Source organism: Podarcis liolepis, assembly GCF_965112155.1.
Source record: "Podarcis liolepis genome assembly, chromosome: 8".
Classification (NCBI taxonomy): domain Eukaryota; kingdom Metazoa; phylum Chordata; class Lepidosauria; order Squamata; family Lacertidae; genus Podarcis; species Podarcis liolepis.
Genome location: NC_139560.1, coordinates 25,512,579 through 25,539,822, shown reverse-complemented (window position 1 = coordinate 25,539,822; position 27,244 = coordinate 25,512,579). Strand labels below are relative to the sequence as shown.

The 27,244-nt window shown below is 45.2% G+C and overlaps 1 protein-coding gene and 1 long non-coding RNA gene across 6 annotated transcripts; one reads left to right on the top strand and one right to left on the bottom strand.

Moving 5' to 3' along the window:
• Positions 1-802: 802 nt before the first annotated feature.
• Positions 803-14,551, bottom strand: LOC310713423. Its single transcript, XR_014529227.1, has 4 exons — positions 11,580-14,551; positions 2,785-8,592; positions 1,478-1,546; positions 803-1,127 (listed from the first exon to the last, which is right to left on the bottom strand). It is a non-coding gene; the product is annotated as an uncharacterized lncRNA (long non-coding RNA).
• Positions 4,363-26,981, top strand: PLEKHF2 (pleckstrin homology and FYVE domain containing 2). 5 transcript variants are annotated; one of them, XM_083517443.1, is made up of 3 exons: positions 4,590-4,838; positions 20,641-20,795; positions 23,049-26,981. In XM_083517443.1, exon 3 carries the CDS (start codon positions 23,063-23,065, stop codon positions 23,810-23,812), a length of 750 nt encoding a protein of 249 aa, XP_083373569.1. In that variant the 5' UTR covers positions 4,590-4,838; positions 20,641-20,795; positions 23,049-23,062; the 3' UTR covers positions 23,813-26,981. The 5 variants fall into 5 exon arrangements, with proteins under 5 accessions (XP_083373566.1, XP_083373569.1, XP_083373570.1 ...); XM_083517442.1 differs by lacking the exon at positions 4,590-4,838 and adding an exon at positions 20,165-20,302; XM_083517440.1 differs by lacking the exons at positions 4,590-4,838; positions 20,641-20,795 and adding an exon at positions 4,363-4,498.
• Positions 26,982-27,244: the final 263 nt, after the last annotated feature.

Genomic DNA, 27,244 nt, shown 5'->3' with positions numbered 1-27,244 from the left:
CTATGGGCAGCTGTGAGTCCAAACTGACTCCCAGGCTGCACACCTGCTCCTTCAGGGGAACAGTTGCCCCATTCAGGGCCAAGGAGTCCCCCAAACCCACCCGCCCTCTGTCCCCCCAAAACAGTACTTCTGTCTTGTCAGGATTCAACCTCAATCCGTTAGCCGCCACCCATCCTTCAACCGCCTCCAGGCACTCACACAGGACCTTCACCACCTTCACTGGTTCTGATTTGAAAGAGAGGTAGAGCTGGGTATCATCTGCATACTGATGAACACCCAGCCCAAACCCCCTCATGATCTCTCCCAGCGGCTTCATATAGATGTTAAAAAGCATGGTAAAGAGTATGCTGTTGCCAAAAGCTGTGTAATTGATATGCTATAGTGTATTTTTTTTGGCTTGACTTTTAAAGCTGAATTTATGTTTTGCATATCTTCTGTTGTATCCAATAAACTACTTTGATAAACATAGTTAAAAAGGTGTGGTGGTGGTGGTGGTGGAAGGAACCATAATAGGAGATGAAGTGCGTGAAACAACTATAGCCCAGTCTCAAGAAGGCTGATCTCTAAATCACCGACATAAAAATAACCATATTCATGGCACCATGCTCTTATGAGCTTTGTAAAATTTAAGGCACAGTCAACTAAGTGGTGTGCTGGTGTAAGTGTTTATATAAGGCTGAAAGAGCGTTTTATCTTGCCGATTGAGAGCTTTCAAAAGGAAACCATCAAAGGAAGTTGGAAGAGAAGTGAAACGGAAGAGAGCATAAGATCAGAAAAAAGCAAAACTGTGAGGCATCTAATATAAGGTTTTTGAATTTCTGCGCTTTATGAGAAAGAAGTTCTTATACAAACTGAAGTTATGTGAATATGTAATTAATTGTAAACTGTTACAAGTGGGAACTGCAAACAGCTTGCAAAGTCATACACGACTTAGGACTCAAGGAGAACCCAGCCTAGAACTAGCCAGCCTGAGTTTTGTGATCTGCAGGGGATGCTTCGCTTGTGTTGTCCTCAGGCAATATGGCTCAGGGGGACATTGCAAGGCTATGGAACTCCTTCCCTGAAGAGATCAAATTGTCTTCCACACTACCATATGTTCAGTAAGACTTAGCTGTTGCAGCAGGCCACTAGAACATAATAGAAGTGACATCATTTGCACAATGTAATGTTGATTATTTTTGTATGTTTTATTGTGGTTCTACTCTTGCTTTTAATGCTTTTTAATAATGTTAACAATTATTAATAATAATAATTAATTTTGCTACATGGACTGCTTCTGTTCAAAACTCTCCATTCCATTCCATTTCCCCCAAACAGGTTTCCATATTTCTCCCCAATGTACAGTGAGCATTCCATGACTACTGCGCATACATAATTCTTTCTCATTGAACTGTACTCTGGGTTCCTCTGAGCCTGCTGATACCCCACTTCTTGTATGTAGGTGGTGTCCTTTTGGCTACATAAGAGTGATACTCACAGCCTGAAGCTTGAAAATAGAAGTAACTATGAGAACATCTGGTTTAGGCGGCCCAGCCACCACTTTCTGCTGGAGGATTAAGCAGAACAAAAACTGATCGCTCATTAGTTTTGTCTTGCATTTGATATGCAGTTTGGATTTGAAGTTCAAGCACTTAGTTTCCCAGAAATAAAAAGTGTAGCTGTATGAGCAGTGAAACAACCCAGTGCAAAGAGCAGTGTTAAATTCCATAACAAGAATATATTACAATCATAAAAACAAAGTAAACTTGAACCACCAACATCAAGATGCATATCCCCCCCCACCCCCAGAAAAAAGAACATTTAACTAATACCTTTAGATTCTGCTTGAGGAAATGAAAATGAAAAGAAAATGAACAGGGAAAATGAAAATGAAATTACCAGAGTCACAACGAGCACAAGGGGATAGATTATAAAGCAAACTTTGATGAATCATTTTAGGGAAAAGGTTGAAAGGCAGATTTTTTTTGGGGGGTGGAGGCATGAAAACTCAACTGAGCGACATAAAGGCATTGAAAGGCCAGGACAAAATCAGTTAGTGGGAACAAGGGGATACAGGAAACCCTGCTTAGGCTCAATAATACTGAGGCTAGGTAGATGAATTAGTAGAGAAAGAAAGGTTGCATTTTCCTAGAGTGTCAGAATCAAGTATTGATCGCAATCATCAAAAAGATGTTCTATTTATTAAAATTATTATTATTATTCTGTTAAGAATTTTGCTTTATGAGTGGTGAATAATGGGTATGTGTGTTGTGGATCTGGTGGTGTGAGGGTTGCCTGTGGTTTGAGACTGGAGGCACAGTGTGTGTGTGGCTTGTCACTGTGGTTGTAGACCACAGTGTCATGTGTCTGCGGTTGCCACAACATGCACTGAACTGAATAATTTGAATATTAAATGTTTGTAAGTGGGACCTGCAACAAAATATTAAAGTATGGAGGGTTCCTGTTCAGTATTCCAGTATTACTACTTTTGGAAGAGTAGTATTATGGGATACAGCACAATCTATCCCTTCATGAGAAGGCTATAATTCAGATACAGTAAGTAAACCAGCAAATAAGTGTGGAACAGCAGTCATTTTGAATGGAATCCACTTCAGAAATAACAATATGTGGATATATGTATGTGAAATACTGTAGATGCTTGTCTTGGCTGCAAAAGGAGAGACAGAATGAGGTCTTAACTCACATCAAATTCTGCACAGGTCTTAGAGAAGATTTCACACACACACACACATACACAGCGAAAGTAGAGAAAGTTCTCTGTACATTCAACCTCTCCTACTTTACCTGGTAAGCTATTGTTATCTTCACTTTTAAGACGAAGTGTGGAAGCCCTTAGTGTCCAGCAGTCTGTTATTCTCAGGTCCACCAGTTGAGCCTGCAGAAAACAAACAAACAAACAAATAAATGCTACAAACTGGGACGGCAATTCAAACCCTGGCCAGGCTTAATGGAGTGGATGGGTGGGTCACTGCTGCATCTGCAGCCCTGCGTCTTACACCGCTCAGTGCAAGAGGACAGGCAAATTGTTTTGCCAACTTGGAGTTAGTGTAGCAATGGACCCAATGTTGGGGATTCAGTGGACTGTGAATAGCGCAACCCCTCAGTGTTTCGGGGCTTTCTGTGGCCTACCTACCAGTGCGGATTCTCCCGGCTGCACTTCCTAGGAGGATGGAGCGAAATATTTTGCAGTACTAGTGCCAGGGGCTTAGCCAAGAGGGGGGCAGGGAGGGGCAGCTGCCCCCATTAATAAAAAGAATAACTGAGGTTTTGTCCCCCCAAAAAACAAAAATCCTGGCTATGTCCATGACTAGTGTAGTAATGCTGGTGCGGAGGAAATTTTACTTGCAGCCTAAAACCCAAGTGCTAAAAAACACTTCCAAACACATTCTAAGCGAGACCTACCCAAAGACATCCAGGTGCTACAGCAGTCAAGCCTTTGTGGAAGCAAATTCCCATCAGGAAAAGTATTGCACTGAAGACTTAATAGGCAAGGTGTTTCATGTTCATCCCCATCCTCAGTGCTAATAATAGATGTGTGGGCACAAGCGGCTCCAACAAGCACAGAAACAGCCTTATTATATATCTTCTTCCTCATCAAAATGTTGATTGCACTCATCAAAGGCCATAACAACATTCGTAACATCAACGAACACAGCAATCAAAACCCAATCTGGTGAAAACGTTTTTGTTACACAAGGCGAGTTAAAATAGAGGGGAGTCACATATGGTCTGTGCGTGTTAGATCCTCCGAATCTCTTTTACAATGAACGGATAATATATCCAAATTATTCCCCTTATACTACTCTAGGGCAAAGTGAAGTGGCAAGTGCTGGGGAGCAGCACAGGTGATGCAGGACCTTGCTGCCTACGTATGCCAGGTAACCAAAGACAATCCTGCTGCTGCCTCAGGTGCAGTGGGAGAAATCCCTTTTCCAGGCTCGAAGCGAAGCCCACTCCGTGTCAGTGCACGGAAATGCGAGGTGTGCTGCATCCACACTGCCCTTCACCTCAGGCAGAAGAAAGGTTTTGAACCGCTCGGATTGGGCGGGGAGAGGCCAGAGAGCTTCAGGGGAGAATGACCCAAGGCTTTGCTCGAAGGGCGTCCCGTGTGAACCCCAGCACATTCCCGTGCGCCCCTTCTCCAGCATGGAGGGCTTCGACCCTTACTCCCCCTTCAGCAGCGCATCCCCCCCCCCCCGGCTTCGACGGGCGCCTCTCCTAAGATGGCGCCGGCCCCTCCCCTCGGCTCTCTCTTGGGAAATCGAGCTGGGGCGGGATGCCGCCGAGGCTCGTCCTCCTCGCCGCTTGGAGGCCGGCCCAGGGTGTTGTGTGTGAGAGAGCGTGTGTGTGTGTGAACGCGCACGAGCGGCGGGCGGGGCAGCGGTGGCGGCAGTAGCCCGACGAGCAACGGCGGCTGAAGGAAACCGAGGGAGAGCGAGAAGCAACAAGCTGCGGACCTGGGAAGCGGAGCGAAGGGAGGGCGCGCTTCGGTTTCTCAGTAAGCGGCGCGCTCGGGTCAGGGGGGCGCGGGGAGAGAGCAGCCTGCCGTCCCCCTTCGGGGCGAAGCCGAGAGCCGGCGGAGGTGGTGCGGAGGAAACTTTCTCCTCCCGGTCCCTGGCGGATCCGCGGCCATGTTGGGATCCCGTCTGTTCTGGGGAGCGAGGACGGCGGCGGTGCGAGGAAGGGGGAAGAAGGAGGCGTCCCACAAAGACCCGGACGGTGTCCCTTGACTTAGGGGCGGCCCCGCGGAACCTCCCTCCGGAGGAAAGGCGGCTCCGGCTTTGCCCATTGGGAGCCGGCGTCCCAGGCGCCGTCGGGGCCGTGTGTTTCTGCTTGCGGTGGGTTTCGGGCGCGCCCTGACTCCGTCGCGCACAGGCGGCGGCACACGACTTGGCACGGATGGGGGACCCCTGCCTGGCAGCAGCAAAGGGCGGCTGCGTGAAAGGAGAGAAGAGGGGACGTGGCGGCCTCCCAGAGTCGTAAAATTTAAACCGGTTCCCCTTTTAAGTGACACTTTCCGAAAGTAGTGGTAGCCGAAGCTCCTTTCCCCCTCAAACTCTGGCAAAAGTGAGAAGCGGCCGTCCCCCTTTTGCGTTCAGTGTGGATCTGAGATCAAGTGGCTGCAGCCTAATTGGCACCCCGTGGATGCCTGTGTGTGCAGGGGGGAGTGTGCGCACCTCCCACTCCTCAGCGTGCCATTGATTTGGGGTAAAATGAGGCGTATGTGGTCTCCCCCCCTCAGTAAACAAAACGGAAATCATTTCCCATTTCTCCAGAGAAAATCGACTTCCCGCTCAGTTCTCTTTTATTCTCGCACTGGAATAGTAGTGTTTCGTTTTGTTTTTTAAAATACCATATTTATGAGATTTATTTTTTATTGGGTTGCGGGTGGTCTCTTTGCTTTTAAAGGCTGCCTGTCAAAAGTTGCGTGCGTTGCGTTTCCCTTCTTTCCCGGGCGAGTTTTGTGATGGTGCCTGATTGTTTTGCATCAGAAGGCAGGGAACTTCCTGTGACTGTCAACAAGGGTTAGCAAAGCAAGTGGATTCCGGTTGGAAGGAAGTTAGCTCTCCTAAGTTTTCTTCTGATAGGCTGGGCTTGGCTGAGATGTTGTTCATGCCAGTGGTTTTTTGTTTTAAGTTTCTAATGCCATGGCATCCTGGAGAGGGTGCCAACTTTCTGTTAGCTGCTACAGAAATAAGAAGGGCTGGTTCTTTTTGTGTGTTACCTGTCTGCATTTGGGATTTCATTTGCTTATTTATTTAGCAAACCCATACCTGCTTTTCCCTTAAAATAGCACTCAGTGCAGCTTGTGAAAATTGCTGTTGACAACACAGACAAGTCTAACACTTAAAAATGAGGCAAACAGTTTTATAGGTGTAAAGTCACACAGTGCTAAACATGGCTTTTAAACAATAATGATTGTGATAAGTCTATTGAAGTGGTAAGTCAATTGAAGTGATTAAAGCCTTTTCCCCACATTATTCAGATTTTATTTAAAAAATTGCTTTCTGTTATCAGGTAAGATAAATATGTTACCTGAAAATATTATTTTTTTCTGATGTTGTAACTTACATTGGAATATATTGGTCCAGTCAGCTACTGTTTCTTATATTGATGGCCATGAGACCTAACAGTTTCAAACTAGCCAGTACATTTTCTTTTTCCATATTTACATTCAGATGACCTTGTTTTTTTATTTGTGTAAATATTTTGCCGTGCAGTCTTACACCTCCTCCCAGATCAGCTGATTAGAGAGGGTTAGGAAGGAGGGGAGGCACCTCCACTGGTGGAGAAGAACCTGGCTGATAGAGGACTGTTGAGATCCCTCCCATGCATAGAACTTCAGTTGGTGGTTCTTTTCTCTTTTTTGCCGGTGGTGGTTCTTTTGCCAACAGTAGCTGGCATTAAGCCCTAAAGTGGGATGACCTGGGGCAGGGGTGGGACAGGGGCAGCCCTGGATCTGATAGATTCAAGGTCCCTTTTTTCCAGGTTAGAATGCTCCATCCTCCCTGAAATTGGCTTAACTAATTCCTTCCATGTAGGAATATAGAAGGGGGAATTTAAAGAGAAAAGCTGTGTGAAGCAAAAGAAGCAGCAGCAAGTTCCTTTCACCTTCTGGACTGGCCAGCACAAGCTGGCAGGGCTTCAGAAGTGATAGTAGGTGCAGCACTCAGTGATGTGGGGGCAGTGATGTGCTTTATTTTTCTGCAGAAAACTGTTTCATCCATTCTTCAGTAACAGTGACCGTCAGTGTCCCTTCCAGCTCTACAATTCTATGGTTCTATGCATTAGTTAGCTGTGACTTACGTATATTTCTCCAGGGTTGGTTTCATATAGCATTGGGTGATTGTCTTTTGGCCCCCTAGCAGTTGTGCAGTTTGGGTGCCGCAGGGTATCATATTGTCCCTAGTGTTGTGTAACATATGTATGAAGTCATGGGAATGGTTATTAGGAGATTTGGGGTGAGCTGTCATCAGTATGCTAATGATCCCCAGCTCTCTAACATCTGGACCAGGAGAGGCCATGTAAGCCCGGGAGTGGTGCCTGGACTTGGTGGTGAGCTGGATGAAGGCCAACAAACTGACTGAATCCTGGCAAGACAGAAGTGCTGTGGATGGGTGATTCCTGAGTCCAGATAATTTGTCTTCCCTAAATGGAGTCGTATTCCCCCTAAAAGAGCAGTTTTATAGTATGGGAGTGTTGCTGGGTGCATCTTTGCCTCAAGAGGCCCAGGTGACCTAGGTGGCTAGGAGTTCCTTTCACCAGCTTCAGCCATTCCTGAATCAGGATAGTCTGAGCACTGTCATCCATGTACTTGTAACCTCCAGGTTGGATTACTGCAAAGTACTGCAGGTGGAACTGCCCTTGAGGTTGGTCTGAAAGTTTCAACTAATGCAAAATAGGACAGCTACAGGGTATCTCCACCATGCTACACCACTGCTGAAGTAATTGCAATGACTGCCAGTTAGCTACTGGACTACTTTCAAAGTGTCAATTTTGGTGTTTAAAACTATATACCATATTGGCCTGAATATAAGCCTCACTTTCCCCCCAAATTCCGACCGTGAAAAGTTAAAGTACGGCTTATATTCCCAACCTTATGGTATTGCAGCCAGGAGCGCGGGGCAAACAGCGCCAGGAGTGTGGCCTCTCCCCCAAGGCTGGGAAGGAAGAGAGCAAAGAAGGGGAAAGGCCGCCGGCAACACAGTGCAGTCCCCCCCAGTATGTAGCCAGGAGCAGCGAGGAATGGAGCGACTTATATTTGGGTATTTTTTCTTTTTCTCTCTCCCTCCCCTCCAGTTTTAAAGGTGCGGCTTATATTCGGGCCAATACGGTACAGCTTGGGACCAGGATTGTCTCATTCCTTATATAGTCACTGTGCTGTTTAGTTGAGGGCCTCCTGCAAATACCATGTTATCAGGAGGTCCATTCCACACTGTATAGGAATTGGGCCTCTAGAACTGCGGCACCTGCCCCTTGGAATGTCCTCCCATTAAATAATAGGTGGCAGTTTGGTTGGCTTTTTGGCACCTCCTGAATTCCTTCCTCTTCCAACAAGCCTTTTAAGCAGGCCTTTCCCCCATCTGCATCTGTATTGGAATTGTTTTTAGATGTTTTTATTGCTGGTGTACTTGCCGCTCTCAGCTCCTTTGGTAGGACAGGCAGGATATAAATTTAATACAGTAAATACTTCTGTTCATAGTTCAGCAGTGAAATGCCGAATGCTTGCCAATGTATCTGTGGAGGGAAATATATCCAGTTCACTTCATAACCTACCCATATATTGGTAGGCTGCTGCCCAAAGACGCTTTTTCGATCCCTGTTTAACAATGGATGTGTTTTCTCTACTACCTATGTATCTTGAACATAATACATTTGACATTTCCTTTTCAGGAAATGAATGCTGGCATGTACGGAGGTGGTACTGGCTTTCTCACCAGCTGAGATCTTAGGCCAGTCCTGGTTATTAATTTTTCGTCCCAGCATTCACAGTCATGAGTTTTGATCTTGTTCATGTAGGTGGCCTTGAATCTGTAGTGTAAGATTCTTCATCTGTGTTTTGATAGGAGCTCCTGTCACATTTATGTTTTCCTTACAGTGGTGCCTCGCAAGACGAAATTAATTCGTTCCGCAATTCTCTTCGTCTTGCGGTTTTTTCGTCTTGCGATGCACGGTTTCCCATAGGAATGCATTGAAAATCAATTAATGCGTTCCTAGGGAAACCGCCTTCAGACCAGGTCCGGGGACAGTCTGTCCCCGGACCTCTTCTGAAGGCTGGGGGGGGGGGACAAGGGCTTTTCTTCCCACCCCCAGCATTTTAAAAAACCCCGGGACAGCGGAGGACTTCTCCGCTGTCCGGGCGATCTTAAAATGCTGGCGGGCGGCATTTTAAAATCGCCCCGGGACAGCGGAGGACTCCTCCGCTGTCTGGGGCGATTTAAAAGCCCCTGGGAAGGCAGGCAGGGGGGACAAAGACTTTCGCCCCCCCCGCCCGCCTTCAGAAGGTGTCCCCCCCCCACCCTGCTTCGGGGCAGCGTTCCGAAGCGGGGTGGCTGGGGCAGGTGTTCCTGCCCCCCCGCCCGGCTTCGCAGCACCGCTCCGAAGCTCGGCGGTGGGGGCAGGTGTTCCCTCCCCCCCCACCCTGCTTCGGGGCAGCGTTCCGAAGCGGGGTGGCTGGGGCAGGTGTTCCTGCCCCCCCGCCCGGCTTCGCAGCACCGCTCCGAAGCTCGGCGGTGGGGGCAGGTGTTCCCTCCCCCCCACCCTGCTTCGGGGCAGCGTTCCGAAGCGGGGTGGCTGGGGCAGGTGTTCCTGCCCCCCGCCCGGCTTCGCAGCACCGCTCCGAAGCTCGGCGGTGGGGGCAGGTGTTCCCTCCCCCCCACCCTGCTTCGGGGCAGCGTTCCGAAGCGGGGTGGCTGGGGCAGGTGTTCCTGCCCCCCGCCCGGCTTCGCAGCACCGCTCCGAAGCTCGGCGGTGGGGGCAGGTGTTCCCTCCCCCCCACCCTGCTTCGGGGCAGCGTTCCGAAGCGGGGTGGCTGGGGCAGGTGTTCCTGCCCCCCGCCCGGCTTCGCAGCACCGCTCCGAAGCTCGGCGGTGGGGGCAGGTGTTCCCTCCCCCCCACCCTGCTTCGGGGCAGCGTTCCGAAGCGGGGTGGCTGGGGCAGGTGTTCCTGCCCCCCGCCCGGCTTCGCAGCACCGCTCCGAAGCTCGGCGGTGGGGGCAGGTGTTCCCTCCCCCCCACCCTGCTTCGGGGCAGCGTTCCGAAGCGGGGTGGCTGGGGCAGGTGTTCCTGCCCCCCGCCCGGCTTCGCAGCACCGCTCCGAAGCTCGGCGGTGGGGGCAGGTGTTCCCTCCCCCCCACCCTGCTTCGGGGCAGCGTTCCGAAGCGGGGTGGCTGGGGCAGGTGTTCCTGCCCCCCCGCCCGGCTTCGCAGCACCGCTCCGAAGCTCGGCGGTGAGGGCAGGTGTTCCCTCCCCCCCACCCTGCTTCGGGGCAGCGTTCCGAAGCGGGGTGGCTGGGGCAGGTGTTCCTGCCCCCCGCCCGGCTTCGCAGCACCGCTCCGAAGCTCGGCGGTGGGGGCAGGTGTAACCGGGACCTCTTTTGAAGCAAGCGGCTGCGGAGAGAAGCGATCTCCCTGCAGCCGCTTGCTTCAAAAGCTTTTGAAGCAAGCGGCTGCAGGGAGATCGCTTCTCTCCGCAGCCGCTTGCTTCAAAAGAGGTCCCGGACCTGTTTTGAAGCAAGCAGCTGCAAGGAGATCGCTTCTCTCCGCAGCCGCTTGCTTCAAAAGAGGTCCCGGACCTGTTTTGAAGCAAGCAGCTGCAAGGAGATCGCTTCTCTCCGCAGCCGCTTGCTTCAAAAGAGGTCCGGGACCTCTTTTGAAGCAAGCGGCTGCGGGGAGAAGCGCAGCAGCTTGCTTCAAAAGAGGTCGGGGCAGCGGAAAGCGCTTCCCGCTGCCCCCGGACCTCTTTTGAAGCAAGCAGCTGCGGGGAGAAGCGATCTCCCTGCAGCCGCTTGCTTCAAAAGATGTCCGGGAGATCGCTTCTCCGAAGCGGGGTGGGGGGGCGGGAACACCTGCCCCCACCGCCGAGCTTCGGAGCGGTGCTGCGAAGCCGGGCGGGGGGGCAGGAACACCTGCCCCAGCCACCCCGCTTCGGAACGCTGCCCCGAAGCAGGGTGGGGGGGAGGGAACACCTGCCCCCACCGCCGAGCTTCGGAGCGGTGCTGCGAAGCCGGGCGGGGGGCAGGAACACCTGCCCCAGCCACCCCGCTTCGGAACGCTGCCCCGAAGCAGGGTGGGGGGGAGGGAACACCTGCCCCCACCGCCGAGCTTCGGAGCGGTGCTGCGAAGCCGGGCGGGGGGCAGGAACACCTGCCCCAGCCACCCCGCTTCGGAACGCTGCCCCGAAGCAGGGTGGGGGGGAGGGAACACCTGCCCCCACCGCCGAGCTTCGGAGCGGTGCTGCGAAGCCGGGGGGGGGCAGGAACACCTGCCCCAGCCACCCCGCTTCGGAACGCTGCCCCGAAGCAGGGTGGGGGGGAGGGAACACCTGTCCCCACCGCCGAGCTTCGGAGCGGTGCTGCGAAGCCGGGCGGGGGGCAGGAACACCTGCCCCAGCCACCCCGCTTCGGAACGCTGCCCCGAAGCAGGGTGGGGGGGAGGGAACACCTGCCCCCACCGCCGAGCTTCGGAGCGGTGCTGCGAAGCCGGGCGGGGGACGGGAACACCTGCCCCAGCCACCCCGCTTCTCTCCGCAGCCGCTTGCTTCAAAAGAGATCGGGGGCAGCTTTTGAAGCAAGCGGCTGCAGGGAGATCGCTTCTCTCCGCAGCCGCTTGCTTCAAAAGAGGTCCGGGGGCAGCGGGAAGCGCTGCCCCCGGACCTCTTTTGAAGCAAGGGGCGGTGGGGAGAAGCGATCTCCCCGCCGCCCCTTGCTTCAAAAGAGAAGACCCGCTGTCCCCGGGGCAAGCTTCGTTTTGCGAAGCAAGCCCATAGGGAACTTCGTCTTGCGAGGCAACTCGAAAACGAAAAAACCTTTCGTTTTGCGAGTTTTTCGTCTCGCGAGGCGTTCGTCTTGCGGGGTACCACTGTATTTCTAAAAAAGACTTAAGCGCAAAATCAGTATGTGAAGTACTTCATATTCCTCCCACAAAAGTTTCTTTGCTTGTTAGCCCACAAAATCTTGGAAGGATGTAGGTCAGCATTTCCTAACCTAGTGCCCTCCAGTCGTTTTGGACTGTAACCACCATTAGCCTCAGCCAACACAACTGTGGCAGCTGGACCTGATGGAAGTTGTAGTCCAGAGCATTTGGAGGGCACCAGGCCGGCAAGGCTGCTGTGACTACATGTAGAAGTCTTGGTTCAGATGAAGTTTTTGAACTCTTTTACGTTTTTCCCTTATAAAACAAAAAGGGGAAAGTCTTATGTAAAAGATGAAAAGCCACAACTAAGAGTGTTCATATGTTCATACAATATACAAAAAGCAAGAAAATTAGAGAAAGGAGGCACAAAATAGTAAAAGCATGTCCTATAAATGTTGTCTTGCCAGATCTAGTGACAAACAAGCCAATGGTTGCAGTCTTTACACAGCCACACAGGAAGCGTAGAGGGAGTGGATGATTTTAAGGCTCATGCATTCCAGTTGGGCATATGTTAACAATAGAACTAAAGATTTGTTCTTGAATTGTCACAAACCTGAAATGATGTCTTGAATTCCATGAGAGCATGCATTAGTTGGTTAATCTTCCTGGAGGAATACAGGAAGGAATTCTTATACTTGCATTTGGACTTTTGTGTTAGCTGTTTACTTGAACATGTTTGTACACTTATGATTTGTTTGTTCTGGCAGCTAAAATCCTGTTCGTAGAGATAAAAAAATTATGTGCTTCCTCCTATTATGTGATTTTTTAAATTATGCAATGACTGCAGAAATCACTGCACACATTTACAAACCTGTTTGGGACTATCATATATTGGCTTAATAAGCTGCAAACATTTTGCCAAAGCATACAACCCCTTCCATTCTTCCTTCCCTGAGTGCAGCAATCAAACCTGGAAGTCTACAGTTATCTGTAGTTTACCACATAATCCGATATGGAAAATTATGGTTACCTGGTTCAGAACAAGTTGGGATCTCAAATAAATATCTAACTTATCTGTGAGCTATTGACTTGTTCTGAATGTGGTGGGCATACTTTCCCAGTTAATTATTAATTTGAGGCTTAATTTCAATGAGGAGGGAAGGGGCTGCATGTGAAGGTTAAAAGGCTTTAACATATTTGTTAATTAAGCAGAGATATAATAATCTGAATATGACCAATTGTCAGGAGAAGTTTTTAAAAGACAAAACAGAGCCAACATCGCTCTGATTTATCTGAAACAAACCTGTGTTGTTAAAATGGGTCCTGTGCTGCCATAAGATTCCAGAAATACATTTTTGTACGTAATGAACTTGTTGAGAAGTGAAAGAGCTTTGTTAGGGCCGTTAACATCAGAGCTGAAAAAGCAAAATTTGTTGCGGCCGCCGCATCAAAGATTTGGGGGCCCCAGCCCTAAGAGCACCAAATTTAGTTTCATTGGGGAGCAAAGACTTGCCTTTTTAAGGACATAAAGAGTCTGCTGAATCAGGCCACTGGCCCCTCCTGCTCTAGACCAGCATCCTGTTCTCACAGTGAGCGACCAAATGCCTGGGGAAAACCAGCAAGCAGAACATGAGCACAAGAGCAGCCTCCCCTTCCCTCCTGCAGTTTCCAGCAACTGGTATTCAGAAGCGTTACTACTACTACAACTGTGGAGGTATTATGTAGCCATCACGGCTAAGTAACCATTGGTAGCGCTTTCCTCCATGAATTTGTCTATTAATAAAACAGATCCTCTTGCGTTTCTAATATAAATACATACCGTACTTTTCTGTGTATAAGACTAGGGTTTTTTTAAACTAAAAAATAATGTTAAAAGGGGGGGGTAGTCTTATACACGGGGGCAATCCCCCCCCCCCCATTTTCTAAATTTTGAGTTTCCCAAAATAGGGAGCGTCTTATACATGGGGGCATGTTATACACGGAAAAATACAGTACGTTTTCATTTTAGACAGTGGCCCAAAGGCTCAGAGGGGTTGGTTAAGCCTTTAAGGCAGCAAAAAGAAAACACATCTCTTCCCAATACAAGGTGACATTCATTAATGGCTGATGCCTCTTATGTCTGGTAGGGTGGAAGGCAGAGAGCCCAACAGGAGCTGGAGCCGGAGTCAATGACAGGCAGAGCCAGCTGTTCGAGTTTTGTCCCCAACCTCTTCCCTGTTGAGTTCTACAAAGGCATCAGCTAAAGGCAAGGAAGCTGAAAGGCAGTGCCGTCCCCTGTGCTGGTTGTAAGTAGCAAAGCGCAGACAGGGCGAGGGCAGGCTGAGGTTAGTGGGCCAGAGCCCCATTTGCCCTGATATACCAGCCTCCACTCTGACATCCACTTGTGTCTTGTCTGTGAGCTGAACAGACACCTTCCTCGCCTCCCTCCTGCAACTCCCACATGCGCCCACAAAACTTCACCAGAGGGTTGGTGGACCCTGCCAGAGGGGAGGAATGAACTACAAAGGGAGAAGAGGAAGGGGAAGTTTCATTACACAAGTAGCAGTTGCTCACACAGCATTGCATTTTGCCAACTGTGTAAGTTGTTTTAATGCTGATAATTTCTAAAGTGATACGGCTTGCCTTTCTGTTCCCTTTGGCTACTATGTAAAGTAAATATTATTAAGAAAATTGGCTACATTCCAAATACTGACTAAAACCCCGACTTTCTAAATATGTTTGGCAAGATAAGCTTTTGTGTTCTTGCCTCGAACCTCAGATTAAGAATTTCATCAGTATTCATTGACTACATTCCAGAAGCTTTCAGTAGACTCATTCCATTAAGTTTATTTGGTTGCTGTGAGGATTAAAGCATGCTTGTCACATCTGTGTGTGCTTTTTCTGCACCTGATTTAGCACTATGGGAAAATGGAGACTAGAAGCCAAAACTTACAAAATTATCAAGGCTTTTGAGAGCATGCTGCCACTTTCTTTATAACTAGATACAGTGGTACCTCGCAAGACGAATGCTTCGCAAGACAAAAAACTCGCTAGACGAAAGGGTTTTTTGTTTTTTGAGCTGCTTCGCAAGACGATTTTCCCTATGGGCTTGCTTCGCACAACTGTATTGTGGAGTTGTGACTTGACTTCGAGGAGCAACTCATAGAACGTGATGTGGTAGCCTTTTTTGAGGTTTTTAAAGACTTTGGTGATTTTTGAAGCTTCTCCAAAACTTTCCCGACACCGTGCTTCGCAAGACGAAAAAAATCGCAAGACGACAAAACTCACGGAACGAATTAATTTCGTCTTGCGAGGCACCACTGTACCTCCTTTCCTGAGTTAGTAATATACTTCAAAGAGGAATGAAAGCTGTTAGATCATGCAACAATTTCTGTTATATTAGTTATTCAAGTGGCAGCTTAAAAGGTATTTCCAGTGGCACATTTTTCTTTTTAAAATGTGGTGTTAGTTTCTCACAGTGGTAGTGTAGGGGAAATTAGGAAGTTATTTTACTGGATGTAAATAAGAAGATAATGAATTCAAAAACATTTATTGATTGCACGTGCTACTTTGCATGTGCAATCAATAAATGTTATCAAATTCATTTTCGTGTTATTTACCTCCAGTAAGGAAACCTCCTATTCTCTGCCATTTAATTAATGGACACCTCCATGGGTAGGGCTCGTATTTGGATAGAAAGAAGGCAATAAATTACTTATTAGTAAAAATACAACAAAAACTTTTTGCTTGTAGATTTGCTGTAGAGGACTATGAGTCACCTTTGTCTGTCTCCCTTGCCTATGCAATTAAGAGTGAACCACATTTTCTGAAGCGATTCCTGGTTGGATAGAGAAATGTGCACTTGGTGTTGGAGACACAGGTATTTAAAATATGGAGAACGCTGACTTGCATTTTGAGTTATGGACCGTGTGCAGAAGTATGCTGCAAAAATTTTTTAGCCCATAGGGCACTGGCAAGGAGAGGGCAAGAACTCTGTGCTGGGTGCAGCTGAGGGGGCTTCTCTCCTGTAACAGCCTGCTTGCTTTCTCTGCTGGGTGCAGAGATGGAGCAAAGTACTCCATCCACCTGTGCTGCTTTCTCAATACTCACTTACATGCAATCTGTTGTTGCCTATGGCCACAAGGCTGAAAATAGGGGCCATACTGCACCTATTTTTAATAAGCATTTCTCTATATTCAGTTGCTACTGGCATCATTTTCCAAAGGATTAAATCCTTTGATGTAGTTTTACCTATTTCTTTCACTTTCTTTTGTTGCACATTTGTCTTTTGCAGCTTTGGACTTTCTTGCTGACAGTGGCTGCTTCAGATTTCATCTCCTTTCCGTATAACCTCTCAGACTGATAATTGTTAATGAGTACACTCCCGATTTAATGCTCCAGAGTAACTCAGAGTGGCTTAACCTTCTTATCTATTTTGAGTTGCCTAGAGATTCATGAATCAGTCGCTGGCGAGCTAATCTTCTGAATGCATGCACTTTTGTGATGATTAGTAATCCAAATTTAAGTTTAGATCATGGCCAGTTCAGTTAGCTGTGTCTCTTATACAAACAAGGTGTGCTCTTGAAGTGGTCATTGAACAATAACAAAGCACCCTGAGTCAGGCTGTAGTATCTACTTATCAAAGGAGGAAGAGTGACATTGTCATTCCTAGTGGGTTGCAACTGTTGTGAGATGCGGCATAATTTAGATAGGTTTAGTTTACTTTGGTCCTGTTGGGCAGAGGAGATCGTGTGTTGAAACCTTGCTAATTAATTACAGCTGTGTCTGGCGGGAAAGTTTGGACTTAATTTAAACGTAAAGCAAGAAACGTTTGGTCTTTCTTATTTTCTTTAGGAATAAGGATAGCATAATCTAGAGAAAACTATTTGGTATCCTGTGGATATTTATACAAAAACATCTCAACTCCTCCTCCCAGTTTAGCTTGTTCTACCTTTTGTGCCCCCCAACTCCACCAATCCAGACCCATCTGTGTTGCTTGTGTATAGTATGCCGCTGGTCTTTGGGCTAGGGCATTCCTCTGAAATTGACATTGCATGAAAGAAAGCACAAGAAACAGTGGTGCCTTCCTAAAACTGACAATAAACCAACATTAGGATAAAGCAGCAACTCCTTTTTGCAAAGAACCGGACCTTTATCTTTATCCAAGAGTCCTCTGGAGGTTTCTTCATTGGAAGTGGCTGCAGCGATTGTAAAATGCCAAACCTCAGCTGCACTGAGGCAGGATTCATCTCCTTAAGGATCTTTTTGTACTAAATGTCTCCTTGGCAGGACGATTGATTCCATGCTTGGAGACGCTAGTTTCGTAATAAAGGTAAACACAATATGCAGTAAACAGCTTTATACTTTCCTGATACTCTTTTGATTCAGAGGATCACCATGCCAGTTCAAAATCTTCCCCTCTTTTATGTTATGGATATTGTTTTGAAGTAGCATGATTTGTTTTATATAAAGCCAGGAAACCAGTGTAATTCTATTGGTCCGATGTCAAGCAGATCTTTAATTAATAACATAGTCATTTTAAAAGACACTCAAATCCTTGATGTGTGTCTATATGTTCTGCATCTGTCCAGTAACTCATGCTGCCTGTATTACACATTTTCAGTTGCTCGTTGTTTTTATATTCATAGAGAGAACACCATCTTTTTAAAGTGTTGGTGAGCTGTCTAACACCTTTCACAGACAGAGTACAACTTTAAGAAAATTGTGCAACCAGTTTTAACTAGCTTTGCAAACAGAGTGTTTGAAACATCCTAGGGTTTGTGTAAGTATGGTTAGTGCTGGTTCAGATGTAAGGAAACCGGGGTTATCTGGGGCATACAGGCTGATGATTTGGCAACACTCTTCTTATATACTGACTTTGGAAGCAGTATGCATGCACCTGATTATTAGATTCACCTTGCATCTCTAAAGTTTTCCATGAAGCACAGTGAAAGATGCAGTGTCAACTGTGAGAAGTAAAGGGTGAGGGGTGTGGGAGAGAACTGAAACACTTTACAGTAAATGCTTTACTATGCGGTGGGATCACCGAGTAAAACCGAATAGTGTAACAGTTGGATAAATTTAGCAGTATAGTGAATCTAACTCGAGTTCTTGTGGTTAAATACGTGGACTTCCTCCACATCATCAAAATTATTCAGTGTGCTGCATTCGTAGCTTGAATTCTGTTCTTCACGGTACAGTTAGTTCACTTCCAGAACATTTTAACTAGTTATTTACATATTCTTTTTTCATTTATTTGGGTGGTTTATAGTCCAACCTCCAGTTTTAGTGTACAAAAAGTGAAAATTACAACAAAACATATTGGAGCAAAAGCATTAGATGCCATGTCAATTTGAATTTTTTCAAATCCAAATAACAAATGTTTGGGTGATGCCACTATTTATTTTCATATTTGCATTAAGCTTGCTGCATGCTTTACCAGTTAATTTATTTGTATGGGAAGTATGATCTAACCTTATTCTGAGGGATGTATAGTTATTGGGTGAGACAGAGAAAATACATGGGATGCCTATCCAGGCTCTCAGCTTTGAGAGTAACCAATATATCCTGTCATGGGTGGTTGGTCCAGTAGGATAAGAATTTACACTAGAATGACCATCTTCTATGTTTTCAAAAACTACCCTGTTTCTCCAGACACTCGTCTGGTGAGGACTAGATCATTTCAGTTGACCTAGTGAGTTGTTGGACTGTATGTATGTCATTTGGCAGTAAAGGAGTTAGAGGTACAGAAAAAGGGCTGTGATGGCATTGATTGGATGGGACGCATATCTGATGAATGTGCTTTCCTGAAAGATCCTCTTAAGGAGAAGTTTAGTAATGGGTCTTGCCATTCCAGAATGCAAACAATGTACAGTAAAACTGATATGAAATTCACATGTAGTCTCATTGCTCTGCATGTGAAACAGTAAAAGGTCTTGCTGTACCTTGTTTTAAAATATGGTATGGCAACTGGGGGCAAAATATACCGTATTTTTTGCACCATAACACTCACTTTTTTCCTCCTAGAAAGTAAGGGGAAATGTCTGTGCGTGTTATGGAGGGAATGCCTACGGGTGGCATGCCTACGGATTTTCCTCCTCTAAAAACTACGTGCGTGTTAAGGTCGGGTGCGTGTTATAGAGCGAAAAATACGGCAATTGCTTCATGTGCCGATCTAGTTAGCATCATGCCTCGGCTCTGCACCATACAGAATAATTTTATGTTTAAATCATGATTGGGTAAAATTATTTAAGAAAAGGCTGTTTCTTGCACGGAAGATTAAGTCAGATGAGAATCATGAGCTTGTTATAGCATAGTGTTTGTACTGTTGCAAAGTCTTCAATGAATAGCAATCTTCTTGTGGGTAATGCTGAGGGAATCTTCCCAGGAAATCCCGCAGGTCCTACGACAGCAATAGCAGATTATGTAAAGCTGGTTATTGTCGAAGACCTAATTGATGTAACATAAAAACGTAAGAGTCATGCTGGATCAGACCAAAGGCTTTGCTTTCCACCACCAAGTCAGGTGCATTTAGCAGGGATGACTTTTCATGGGCAGCTCAATGATTGTTGAACTCTCTTCCAAAGAAGGCTAGACTGGCCCTGCCTCTGCCAACCTTTAGGTGGGAGGTTGAGAAATTTTTGTTGCACCAGGCTTTTAAATGTTTTAATTTATCTAGTTTAATGTGCTTTTTAGTTGCATTGATGTTTTGTTATAAACTGCCTTTCTTTTTAAGGATGAAAGGTAGTATAAAATGTTTTATGAAATAAAATAGCCCACAGAAAGAATTCTAAATTTATAATTTAGCATAGATTGTTCCATTCCATTATTCCATAAGGAACACGGGTGGCGCTGTGGGTTAAACCACAGAGCCTAGGGCTTCCTGATCAGAAGATCGGTGGTTCAAATCCCCGTGATGGGGTGAGCTCCCGTTGCTCCATCCCTGCTCCTGCCAACCTAGCAGTTTGAAAGCATGAAGTGCAAGTAGATAAATAGGTACGGCTCCGGCGGGAAGGTAAATGGCATTTCCGTGCACTGCTCTGGTTCACCAGAAGCGGCTTAGTTATGCTGGCCACATAACCCAGAAGCTGTATGCCGGCTCCCTCAGCCAGTAAAGCGAGATGAGCGCCGCAACCCCAGTTGTCTGTGACTGGACCTAACGGTCAGGGGCCCCTTTACCTTTATTCCATAAGGTTAGAGGGTACATATTTAGTCTAACAGAGTTTCTGACAGATTCACATCTACTTTTAATTTAATTTATTATACTGTTCCATCTTTCCAAGAGCTCAAGGCAGTATGTATAGTTCATTTTCATTCTCTCTCCCCCCCCCCCGCCCCCTCACAATCACCTTGGCAGGTAGGTTAGGCTGAGAGGAAGTGGGAGGACCAAGTTCACTTGCTGAACTTCATGGCTAAGCAAGCATTTTTACTGATTCTTGTAGCTTCATGGGACTACATAGTCACATTTTGTGGAAATGGAATTAATATAATTATAACTTAGTATTAAAGTAACCCTACTGTTACATTCATGTAAAATTCTTACTGCAGTCTAGCCATATACAGATGCATGCACAAACTGTGCTTTCTAATTATTTAAAAGAGGCAGAGTTGACTGCCATAGCTGATAGTGGAAGTCCACCTCAAGGGCTGATTTTATGCACTTATTTGGCTATGTATATTTCTTTAGGAAGTGATACTTGGATTCAGGTCACTGTTCCTGTTTTGTTTTCCCATTTCTTATTCCCGCAACAAGTAAGTGTAAAAGTTTTAATTTCTGACATGAAGTTTGATTCTGCAGCCCTGATGGCTAAATTCAGTGACTCTATTAACTAAGTCCTTTTAAACGTGAATGATAGTGAATCTGATCCAGCACTTTCAAGTAACATTTTAAAAGCCAATTTGTGACATTTGTTTGCTGTAATAAGCCTTCTTTATAACACTGGTGTATCTTAGAACAAGATTTGCATGATAAGTTGAGCATTGATATAAGAACACAAGGTAAATTTCCAGACTCTCCGTAAATGTTCATGAATTATGATTGCAAAGTGAAGGAATGCAACTGGATACCTGGATTGTGCTTTCATTGACAGGCCCAGGCACCTTTCATGGAATTCATTGTAAACTTCTTTGGAGTCCATTTGAAGGAATGGTTGGAATCCAAGCCACACATATAAATGGACTTCAGAAGAGCTCACTGTAACTGCCAATCAGCTGACTGGCAGTTACAGCAACTCTTTTTTGACAGGTGGGCATAATTATCATGTTAATTGATTGACAGGTGGCAGCCATCCCTGCTGTCAAAGTTGACCTATGGAGAGTGGAGGAACTCAGGATCCAGACTTCCAGCCACTTCCAGCTCCCTACCATGGTGCTGACTGTCATTTTAGTGCAATGGGAACATGCTGCAGCAGGCCCTGTGCTTGTAAACTCTCCTCCACTTCTCCTGCATGTTGACTAGGTCAGGCTTCCTCAACCTCAGCCCTCCAGATGTTATTGGCCTACAACTCCCATGATCCCTAGCTAGCAGGACCAGTGGGCAGGGATGATGGGAATTGTAGTCTCAAAACATCTGGAGGGGTCGAGTTTGAGGAAGCTTGGACTAGGTACTAACCTGCTAAAGAATGGATTAGGCATGCCTCTTGTTTTCATGTAGGTACTTATTTTTAATGTATAGATATAGCTGTATAGCAGAGAGTTTTGTCATGATAATGGATTTCGCCCACCCCTTAGGAGCTATTTTTGGCAGGTGCATAGTTAGAAACCTAGAAACTTGGGCCCTGGGCTGTCATCTGTATATTTTAAATGTAATAGTATACAAGGGACTTCACATACCTGCTCTGGAAGGAGAATTTTCTGTAGCTTCTTTTTTTCCTTGAGCAAAGGTCAGTTTGGGTGCATGCTTTTAATTTTTAAATGCAAGTTGGTTTATTATTGCCTAGGGGTATTAGCTTAGCTCTGCACATGTGAAGAGGACTTGTTTGCATTTGCTTTTTAAATAACATACATTAGGTTAAACTGAATTTACTTCATTCGTGAATCTGAACTAATGCCATGTCATTATAGGATGCAGAACGATATGTCAAGGTGGCTCTCTCTCTCTCTCTCTCTCTGTGTGTGTGTGTGTGTGTGTGAGAGAGAGAGAGAGAGAGAGAGAGAGAGAGAGAGAGTGTGTGTGTGTGTTTGGCTGATACCAGAAGCTGGATACACATAGGCTGGTCTTGTTCTGTGCTGAACCCAAAGCTATGACTTGGGGCTTCACTGGAAACCTAAAGGGGAAGCAAGATCTGCTGGAGTGTTAATGCTGTGAGCCTCCTTCAAAGAAAAACAAAAAACCCTGTGCTCAGGTTGTATATATGTATATATAATATACATCCTAAAAACACCACAGTCTCAATTGATCCTCATTATAAGGAAGCCAAACCCTGGGTGAGCACTGGAACCCCTGGAGTCCCTTGCCACTCAGAGATTGGGGTGTGCACAACAGTATTTAAAGTAGTGGCCTTCAGAAAGCTGGTGCTGCCTACTGCTGAAAATATCATAAAGTTGTAAGGTGGCTAGATTAGCACAACAATATTAGAAATCTAAACTTGGAACAATGTGGTGGTTTTCATAGTTTCCATTTGGCATTCTGCCTTTCTAGTACATTTCTAGGAAAAGGGTATCATGACAAAAGGTTAAAAGACTTTCCACTCAGTGTGCAGTGCTGATGAGTTAACTTCCCTAAAATGAGCAGTATTGGCTTATGGTTTGTTTTTTTGCTGTCTTTGTACGCAGTAGCTTTCACCCTCAAGTCATCTCACCACATATCTCTAAACTGGGACTTAGAAAAACTAATAATTGGATATGACAAAGATCAAAAGTTATAGTTGTGGAAAGGCCACAAAGTTAAAACGAACATATGCAGGACATTCAGCAAGAGACCACTCAGGGCAATGGAATAAAGCAGTGTTATTATGGAGACCCTACAATTTTAAAATGGTATCTCTTGGAAGAAATCTGAAGACAATCAAGTTGCCTTGTGTTGCTCAAATCCTGTTAAGTTTTATAAAGCAGCCTAATAGCCCCCCCTTTTTTTACTGTCTTGTTATTCCTTGGTAGGAAAGCAAAATAAGAGGGGGGAGGTACTGGCTCATTCTTGTGTTTAGTCTTCTTGCTTAAGCTGTTGATTAGTTGAAAAATGCAAACCACAGCTGTGGAGGCTGTCAGATAGCAACAGCCACTATGGAAATCCTTTAATGACAGGCAAGAGGGTGGCAAAAAATGGGAAGGAAGGGTTTCCCCACTCTTTTCTAGTGATGCTCACCAAATTCCCCCTGTCATTTAAAATAACTCTCTACGCTTGGGGGGGGGGGGTTAGGGAAACAGCTTAATGGTTTGGTGAGGGACCTGCTGCTAGAGGAGAAGCTGACAGAAAAATGCATGCTGATAACATCTTGCTTGATCTTCAGCAATTGGCTGAATAGCTGCAACAACCTAACGTTATTCCTTTTTGTTTTAGGATACTAGTGAAAGATGGTGGATCGCTTGGCAAACAGTGAAGCAAATACTAGGCGAATAAGCATCGTGGAAAACTGTTTTGGAGCCGCTGGTCAGCCTCTGACTATTCCAGGCCGTGTCCTGATTGGTGAAGGAGTACTAACAAAGCTGTGTCGGAAGAAACCAAAAGCGAGGCAGTTCTTCTTATTCAATGATATCCTTGTGTATGGTAACATTGTCATCCAGAAGAAGAAATATAACAAACAGCACATCATTCCACTGGAAAACGTGACTATTGAGTCCATCCAGGATGAGGGGGATCTACGGAATGGGTGGCTTATCAAGACCCCGACTAAATCTTTTGCAGTGTATGCTGCTACTGCCACGGAGAAATCTGAATGGATGAACCACATAAATAAATGTGTTTCTGATTTGCTTTCCAAAAGCGGGAAGACTCCCAGTAATGAACACGCGGCTGTTTGGGTACCTGATTCTGAAGCCACTGTATGCATGCGCTGCCAGAAAGCAAAATTCACCCCCGTCAATCGTCGACACCACTGCCGGAAATGTGGATTTGTTGTATGTGGGCCCTGCTCTGAAAAGAGGTTTCTTATTCCCAGTCAGTCCTCCAAGCCTGTGCGAATCTGCGACTTCTGCTATGACCTCCTTTCCACAGGAGAGATGCCTACATGTCAGCCTACAAGATCGGACTCCTACAGTCACCCACCGAAGCTTCCTTTAAATGATATGTCAGATGACGACGACGACGATGACAGCAGTGACTAAGTAATGAAAGCGAATGTCTTAATATTACAATTGGTATTTGAACCTGAGTTGCTGGATGAGGAAACCTCTAGTTGCAGACTCTTCCGAGAGGCCTGACCTAGCCATAAAATCTGCCTGAAAAACCTTCAGCTCAAATGTGCCTCAGTATCTGAATCTCTTAGATATATCATTGCTCTCTTTTCTGCAGGGATAGACTGTTGCAAATATATCCTTTTTTTCCAGCTTTGTATACTTGATTTCCTATTTAGGGGTGAGCTGATGATCATCCTTTCCTTCCCCTTCTTTCCCAGCGGAAGAATAGAGAATGAACAGTTTTTGTTCTTTCCTTTTGCTACCAAGAAGCATCCCACAGTGTGTTTGGTAGTGATATCCTACCACTTCTTTTTAATATTGGGGAGGGGGCAATTAAACCAGCACTGGTATTTTTGGTTAGCGGATTGAATAGAACATCTAACCAGGCTTTGAAATTGATGCTGTGCTATGACCCCTTTTAACATAAATGCATTCTGTAACATTATTAACTTCTAAAACTTTATGCAAGAAGTCATATACCAAGCAGTGCCTTTTAATGACTGCACTGTTGCAGGAAGAAACTAATCCAATGTACCCTCTGTTGTGCAACAAACTAAGAAAAAGTTGGTGCTATTGACAATAATTGCTGTTGTGTAACTTGGATCTGAGTAGTGAGGACTATGTTACGGCAATTTGAGTTGTGCCCCAGCCCCCAGTACCTCTAATAGGATGCATGAGGGTAGATTAAACCTTATTGTGGAGTCTGATGAATACAGCTTGAGCTCCCACACCATGTATACAACTACTCATCTTGGGGACCGCTAATAAATTAGATATTCTTCAAATGGATTTAATATCTTGCTATTTTCAAAACTGTGTGAGATTTTTTAATGTTTATAGCTATCAGGTATTTATAATTGAGAACTGTTTTTTTGTCTCAGATCATGGTATTTGCTGTAATGTTTTTTGATTTGATATTTATAAAATTAATTCCTTAGAACTTACGCTAACCATTTTAAATTTTAGCAATGGGTTTTAAAAAAATAATTAGAATGTCTTTTAAAAGCACAACACCATGGGAAAACATCCCAATCAGCCACCCGAAGAGAACTTGCAAAAAATATCCATCCTTTGTACACAGCTGACCTCGAGATAGAAAAGAAATGCAGATGACTTCATTTTAAATATATAAATCCAGGAAGCAGGGCAGTTAGGGCAAAAAGTGTTTCCAATAGAGTATTTTCTTTTTACCTTTAACAATACTATTTTCTATGATGGTTTCGTTTTTAGAGAAGTGTCAGATTTAGCTCTGTGAAGTTTTGTAAAACCCCAATACATATCTCTATTTTTATATAACGGTAGCGTGTTTAATCACTTTATGTAAAAGTCCCCTGATGGAATTGTGTTGGGAATTCAGTAGCATCTGAGAGTTTATAAAAAGTGTTGAATATTGTTTGTACAAAAAAAAAAGTTATAGTATCTAGAATTTCATTTATTAAGTGACAGTTTCTGCACTGTTTGCCTCATCTGGCACTAACCGGGCTATATTTATTGAATAAACAATCAATTCTGCATCTTGTTCTAGTCTCCTAGTCTGTAATCTGGCCACTGTAGCACAGAAGTCAGTGTTGGCAAAATGAGATGGGGAGTGCACTCCATCAGGGCAGGATGGTGAACTTGTGACCACCCAGTGTTCTACTCCAGCTCCCATCTGTGATTATTGGCCCTGCAGTCAGGGGCTGATGAAAGTAGGTTCCCCATCCCAGCATTAGCTGATGTGGAGCAGCTACCATTCACTTGGGGGTTGCTTGGGAATTTGTTGGAGAATGTGCAGCAGCAGTGCCTTCCTCGTTGGTTATGCCAATTTACAGCTATGGTTTCTATCTTATATACAGATAACTGAATAGTGCTAACAGGGAAGGAAGGAGCCATGGCGTTAATTCAGGTGGCAGCCCAGAATAAGGCACATAATTACTGAGAACTTCTCTTAAGAAATGCTCCCCAAATGTAGCCAATTCCCAAGTTGTAAAGCAGTTCGGGGGATTTGGGAAGAAGGCACTTGAAGGTTAAAATGTTTTCATTTTGTAAACCATAGTTTAGTGTTACAAGTTTCAATGAGCATCGGTCTCTGCATTCCCTCCTCCCCTCTCCTGCTTTGCCAGTTTCAGGTTAACCACAGTTTAGCACAAAATGTGGTTAAACTTAACTATGGTGTGTTAGAGCAAGCCAGCTTCAAGCCATGATCACTATGGTCTGAAGATGGCTTGTTTTTCAAATAATAATAATTACCCATGGTTGTTCTGGGTTGGGACAACACAGCAAAATATTATTAAAATAGAAATGACAGTTTCTGAACTTCTCAGCAGTGCTGGAAGGTGGCTGGGAGAGCACACAAGCCCCATGTTTGTTGAGGCTCATGCTTGTAATGCTAAAACATGGTTTAGCAGTGTGTCCAAACGAGGCGTTTGACTTGCTGTTAAAGCTATAGATCATTAAAACACTAAAAATCAGATGAGCAATAACGTGCAGTTGATGTCAGGAAATGGATGGCCCTGAAACGCTGAGATGTGATCTCAAGGAAGGAATCCTATGTGCATTTACTTGAGAGAAAGTCATACTGAAATCAGACTTTCTTCTAAGCAGACCTTTGTAGGAGCTTTTGCTGTAAATGGAATTCGTCTGTTTCTTCCACTGAAAGCATAATTTGAAGATTGTTTCTTTTTCATGGCACAGATTTGAACTATAAGGTACATCTTGATATAGTTCATCTTCATTCTTATCCTACGTTGTGCAAAAGATTTTGCATAGTCAATATTGAATGTCATACATGTATTTACCCAATTATTTTTGAATGTTGCACAAACGCTTCAGCACTTTCTACCTGCAAGAAAATTTATCCTCCCATTTGGCAATGTGTTCTGCCTACCTACCTTAACCCCATCATTATCTGTGAATGAAATTCACATTATGCTGCAATTGATCCCTGAAGCTGTTACCAAATTCACATTGTAGAGAAAATAATTGTAGGACTAGGAGTGTGAAAATAGGTTGCCACTTTGTGGTTCCATTCAGGATGTTTATTGTGTAAAATAAACTTTTGTCTTGTGTGTTAGTCGAACTTTAAAAGGGCTTAATAAATGGTTTTGTAACTTTGTCAGTCTGGGCTGCTTTCATTTTGTAAATATGCGAATAGTTTTGAATAAGCAAGTCTTTATACTTTTCTTGTAAGGTATCTAAAAAGGAAAGCGTTTTAAAGTGTCATGTCCAAAAGATGAGCGTGGTCAGATAAGCAACAATTAAGCTGCAACTCTGTATGCACTTAACCTGGGAATAAAGCCCACTGAACACAGTAGGATTTATTTCTGAGACGGTATAAGAATGAACTGTAGGGTTATATTTATTTTTAGTAAATGTGCTAAT

Excerpts from the sequence above, each read along its gene's own strand:
- PLEKHF2 (XM_083517440.1), top strand. The coding sequence starts at position 23,063 with ATGGTGGATCGCTTGGCAAACAGTGAAGCAAATACTAGGCGAATAAGC.